The 5,968-nt window shown below is 57.9% G+C and overlaps 1 protein-coding gene across 2 annotated transcripts; it reads left to right on the forward strand.

Annotated features, from left to right (window-relative positions):
* The first annotated feature begins 203 nt into the window (after nucleotides 1-203).
* On the forward strand, nucleotides 204-2,415 carry Znf575 (zinc finger protein 575). 2 transcript variants are annotated; one of them, XM_051207472.1, is made up of 4 exons: nucleotides 204-277; nucleotides 520-625; nucleotides 964-1,126; nucleotides 1,730-2,415. In XM_051207472.1, exons 3-4 carry the CDS (start codon nucleotides 1,051-1,053, stop codon nucleotides 2,371-2,373), a joined length of 720 nt encoding a protein of 239 aa, XP_051063429.1. In that variant the 5' UTR covers nucleotides 204-277; nucleotides 520-625; nucleotides 964-1,050; the 3' UTR covers nucleotides 2,374-2,415. The 2 variants fall into 2 exon arrangements, with proteins under 2 accessions (XP_051063429.1, XP_051063430.1); XM_051207473.1 differs by having other exon boundaries at nucleotides 520-620.
* The last annotated feature ends 3,553 nt before the right edge of the window (nucleotides 2,416-5,968 follow it).

Raw genomic sequence — 5,968 nt, forward strand, 5'->3', positions numbered from 1 at the left:
CGGCTTCGCGCTTGCTCACTAATTTGCCAGCTGGGTGTTGAGTCCACTCCTTCCCTCCACGGCATCACCCCGCCAACCACCCTCCCGCCCGCGCAGCCTCTTGCTAGCTGTGAATGCGCATGCGTGCCGACGCCCCCTCCAGCCCCGGATGGGAGGAGGAGATGAAGTGAGGTTGGGCCCCACGCCTTGGCTTATCCGGCTTCTTCCTTCCCTCTTTCCTTCCCTTGGGCGGCGTCTCCCGGCGCTCACAGGGCCGTGCAGATCCCAGGGTTTCAAGGTAGCACACGAGGCTTAGCCGAGAAGGGAGGGTTCCGGGGCCCCACCCCCGGGGAGAGGCCGCCCTGCAGGCGAGGAGGGCAGGGCAAGGTCCCGGTCCCGTGGAGAGAGATTGGGGGCTGAACCCGAGCATTTCTCCGCGGATTAGTAGACTTGGGTCCCGGTGCCCTGGTTCTTAGGAGTGCATGAGATGCCAAGTGTTTGGGACATCCCCAGTGAAAAGTCCGTTGTCTTTTTCTTCAGGCCTCCCTATCCTACGAGGTTCCCAGGTCTACACCAGGGATGCGATTTAGCGATCAGAAGGACAGGTTGGACACAACATCATCCATGGACTAAGACTGAAGGCAGGGTAAAAAAAAAAAAAAAAAAAAAAACCCTTTTCCATTTGAAATCCCTCTTACTGCACTCAGAGCGACAGTGACCTCTGGGACGGTGTGACCAAGGTCACGCCCACTGAGCTCAAAGACTCGCCCCTGGGTTTGGGTGGCACGGCCACTGACTGTGGTCCTTTTTGGATAGCCCCGCCCCTCCCAAGTTTAGTCCAAGCCGAAATAGCCCCACATCCCCACCCAGCAAAGAGATGATCTCCTGGTTTGATTTGCATATCCCCTCCCAGTGTGAGCTTATTTAGGCTCCACCTCCCAGCCCCGCTGCCCTGGTCCTAACACAATGACCTTCTGACTTTAGGCCCCCACCCCGTCTCCATGAACTTGGTCATCACCGGCGTCACCCCCGCCCTCTGCCCTGCTGCCCCAGGGTTCCTCTGCCAGCAAGATGCTGGATGGAAGCGTGAAGTCCGAGGCCAGGGTCTCGGAACCTAGTCCCACATGCCAGGACCCGGTGACCAAAGGTGAGAGCCGCCTGACGTCCAAAGGGATCATTCCCCAGGATTGACAGCTGAGAAGAACCAGTGTTAGGACCGTTCGGGTTTAGCCACCCGGCCCCGGTCTCCCCCCCCCCCCCGCGCGCAGCAGGTTGTAGGGGATCCCCCCTCCAGTCTGGCTGGACCTCCCATTTGCTGGGGCTCAGGAAATTACAGGAGGTGCATAGGGGATAATGTGGGATTATGGGGCAGTGCTATAAATGAGCACTTCACTAGGTTGCAGGACCGGGGTTGACAACTATTTGAGGCGCTCAGGATAGAATGTGGGGTAAAGGGGCAAGTAGACATGATCCTTAATGGGACACCAGTGTGACACTTGTCTGCTCAGACACTTTGAGATGCCCCTCTGGTACAGCCCATGGTGGGAGCGCAAGCCTCTAATCCCAGCACTCAGGAGGCAGAGGCAAGAGGATCTCTGAGTTTAGGGCCTGTTTGGGCTACAGAGCGAGTTCCAGGACAGCCAGGGTTGCATAGTGGGACCCTGTTTCAGAGTCGGGAGGGGAGGCAAAGCCTGGCCTGGGCCCAGGGCATACCTGTTACCAGAAGCTCATCAGCTCTCCTGTCCCCCAGACCCCCACCAGGACCTGCCGAAACCCAGCCAGCCCGCTGCATCTGGGAGCGTGCCCTGCCTGCCCCGCCGGCGGCCCCAGCCCCAGCGCCCACACCGCTGCCCGGACTGCCCCAAGGCATTCTCGTACCCATCCAAGCTGGCCACGCACCGGCTAGCGCACGGCGGCACCCGCCCTCACCCGTGTCCCGACTGCCCCAAGGCCTTCTCCTACCCGTCCAAACTGGCGGCGCACCGCCTAACGCACAGCGGAGCTCGCCCGCACTCCTGCCCACACTGCCCCAAGGCCTTCGGCCACCGCTCCAAGCTGACGGCGCATCTTTGGACACACGCGCCCTCCCGTCCCTACCCGTGCCCCGATTGCCCCAAGTCCTTCTGCTACCCCTCCAAGCTAGCGGCCCACCGCCACACGCACCACGCCACGGACGCCCGCCCCTACCCTTGCCCGCACTGCCCCAAAGCATTCTCGTTCCCCTCCAAACTGGCGGCCCATCGCCTGTGTCACGAACCCCCCGCTGTGCCCAGCAGCCACACCACTGGCCACCATCCATGCTCGACCTGCGGCCAGGCCTTTGGCCAGAGACGCCTCTTGTTGCTTCATCAACGCAACCACCACCAGTCCGGGGACCAGGGAGAGAGGGAATGATGGTCTGTCCTGCCCCCTCTGCCTCCATCACCTGTCAATAAAGACCAGAACCCCTAAGTCCTGCTGTATGTGTAGACTTCCCTCTAAGAGAGAGAGACAGCGTCTTGAAACATGTAACCCAAGCTGGCCTGGAACTCCCTGTCCTCTTGTGACCTTTCCAATCCCGGGTTCCAGTTACATCCCCGGAGCTCCGTTGGGATTGGCTATAACGGAATCTGATTTAAAAGGTTGGGGAAAATTCTATTAGTGTGGAGAGGCAGGCATCATGAGCTTATCACTGGGTTCAAACTTTGAGCCTGGAGTTGTGGGACACTGGTGCTGCCTGCTCTCCTACACACACAGTCACACACACAGTCATACACACTCACACAGATACACACACACAGCCACAAACATACACACACACACACACACAGTCACACACACACAGTCACACACATACACACTCACAGACACACACACAGAGTCACACACATACACAGACACACAGTCACACACAGACACATACACACACAGAGTCACACACAGACACCATACACACACACACACACAGTCACACACACACTCACACACACATACACAGTCACACACACTCACACAGTTACACACAGTCACACACACAGAGTCACACACAGACACCATACACAGTCACACACATACACACAGACTCACATACAGACACACACTTTCACACACACACACACACACACACACACACTGTATGGCAAAGGTAAAAAGCCTGCTGACATCTTGGGTTTGTGAGACTCATCAGCTCTTTGCTCACTGTTTAAAGTAACTCGGTGTCTGCCTTGGCCACACATTTGTTGCAGAGATTTACCTGCTACACTCAAGCCTGCGGTGAAGGCATAGGACACCGGCACTGTGGTGTGGCCACGCTGGGAACAGGCCACCGCGCTGGGAACAGGCCATCACATGCCCACCATCAGCTCTCAGTAAACACAGGGAAATGTGCGACTGTAGGAAAGAGGTCAGCACTGTGTATACAGTGTCCTGAGCACAGGAGGTGACAGAGACCAAGCAAAGGACGGACCACCAGCAGCAGGAGCAGTACACACTCAAGGCAGGAGTGTCTCTGAATCTCTTGGGTTCCTTGGACAAGGAAGGTCTCAGATGTACTAATTATCTGGGAGACAGGACTTTGGGTTTGTGGGATATCTGGTTTTTGACAGGGTCTCATGACTCCAGGCTGTCCTTGAGATGCTGGGGATTGAACTGGGGCTTGCTAGGCAAGCATTACACATGCAGGCATACACTTTTTGGTGGGTTGGTTTTGTTTATGTGTATCTGAGCGTTTTGCCTGCATTTATGTGTGTGCATCACTTGTGTACCTGGTGCCTATAGAGATGACCAACTCCAGGGCAGATCCCCTGGAACATTAGAGATGGTTGTGAGCTACCATGTGGGCCCTAGGAGCAGAACTCGGGCCCTTTGCACAAGCCGAGTGCTCTTAACCACAGAGCTATCTGTTACGCCCCCACCCCGTTGGACTGCCTATTCATCTTTTTTCTTTATTCTTTATTTTGTTTTGTTTGTTGCTTTGGAGCCTGTCCTGGAAATCGCTCTGTAGACAAGGCTGGCCTGGAACTCACAGAGATCCACCTGCCTCTGCCTCCCGAGTGCTGGAATTAAAGGTGTGCACCACCAACGCCTGGCTTATTTTATTCTACTTTTTAAGATAAGGTCTGTGTAGCCTTGGAACTCGTTATGTGTAACAGGCTGCCTTCAGCTTCAGAGACTGGCTGGCTTCTGCCTCCCAAGGGCTGGGATTAAGCGTGTGCCACCATACCTGGTCCCTTTTTGGTGTTTTAAGATGAGGTTTACTCTGTAGCCCAGGCTGGCCTTAAGCTTATGGCAGTCTTCCTGCAGCAGCCTCCTGAATGGGGACTGCAGGTGTTTGCCAACACTCTTGGCTGACAGGGTTGCTGCGAACTGTGTGTCATGCCAGGACAGGTCAGGTAGGCGTCTGAAGTCTAGAATCAGCTGGAAGAGCGAGCAGAGTGGGCCCTGCAGCCTCCAAAGGCCTGCCCCAGTCACACCAATTGTAGCCTAGACTCCCCCAGACCAGCTGCTGGAGAACATCTGTCTGAAGCCATCAAGTCCATGGCCCCTGACTTCTGTACCGGGAGTGCGGCCGCATCTGACAAGCCACTGACCCACTGACCAAATGCAGAGCCCCAGAACAGGGCCAGTGTGACCAGTGAGTGACAGTCGAGGGCAGAGATCCACCGATCCACCCGTGGCTAGGAAAGGGGCCGGCACCTCCCAGAGGAGGTCATCCAACGGCCAGGTTTCAACCCCAACTAACCCTGGCCCCACCCCATTAAGTCCAAACTCCTCAGCCTGGAGTTCACAGCCCTCTAGGGCAGCCCCATCCAAAAGAACTTTCTCCAGAGTGTTTTGAAATGTGTGGCTCTGTGACTGAGGACCTGAAGTCGGCCTCCCTGCCTGCCTTTTCTCTCCCTTCCTAGTCTTGGCTCCCCCCCCCGCCCCCAACCCCAAGAGGGAAAGTATGGTCTCACAATGCACCTTATGCTGGCCTCAAACACTTAGCGATCCTCCTGCCTCCACCTTCAAGAAGCAGGGTTATATACCATCATTCCTTTACGGTAAATGGCCACCTGTATCTGGTGGCACTTTCCTGCCAAATCTGCCCCAGAGCCCTTCAGTGTGAGCAGCCTCAGGCTACCCCCCCACTCAGGCTACTCCCCCCACTCAGGCTACCCCCCCACCTCAGGCTACCCCCCCACTCAGGCTACCCCCCCACTCAGGCTACTCCCCCACCTCAGGCTACCCCCCCACCTCAGGCTACTCCCCCCACTCAGGCTACTCTCCCCACTCAGGCTACTCCCCCACCTCAGGCTACTCCCCCACTCAGGCTACTCCCCCCACTCAGGCTACTCCCCCCACCTCAGGCTACTCCCCCCCACCTCAGGCTACTCCTCCCACTCAGGCTACTCCTCCACCTCAGGCTACTCCCCCACTCAGGCTACCCCCCACTCAGGCTACTCCCCCCACTCAGGCTACTCCCCCCACCTCAGGCTACTCCCCCACCTCAGGCTACCCCCCCACCTCAGGCTACTCCCCCACCTCAGGCTACTCCCCCACTCAGGCTACTCCCCCCATCTCAGGCTACTCCCCCACTCAGGCTACTCCCCCACCTCAGGCTACCCCCCCACTCAGGCTACTCCCCCCACTCAGGCTACTCCCCCCACTCAGGCTACTCCCCCACCTCAGGCTACTCCCCCCACTCAGGCTACTCCCCCCACCTCAGGCTACTCCCCCCACTCAGGCTACTCCCCCCACTCAGGCTACTCCCCCCACGCAGGCTACTCCCCCCACTCAGGCTACTCCCCCACCTCAGGCTACTCCCCCACCTCAGGCTACTCCCCCCACTCAGGCTACTCCCCCCACGCAGGCTACTCCTCCACCTCAGGCTACTCCTCCCACGCAGGCTACTCCCCCCACTCAGGCTACTCCCCCCACTCAGGCTACTCCCCCACCTCAGGCCACTCAGGCTACTCCCCCACCTCAGGCTACTCCCCCCCACTCAGGCTACTCCCCCACCTCAGGCTAC

The sequence above is a fragment of the Phodopus roborovskii genome, unplaced genomic scaffold (genome assembly GCF_943737965.1).
Source record: "Phodopus roborovskii unplaced genomic scaffold, PHOROB, whole genome shotgun sequence".
NCBI classification, from domain to species: domain Eukaryota; kingdom Metazoa; phylum Chordata; class Mammalia; order Rodentia; family Cricetidae; genus Phodopus; species Phodopus roborovskii.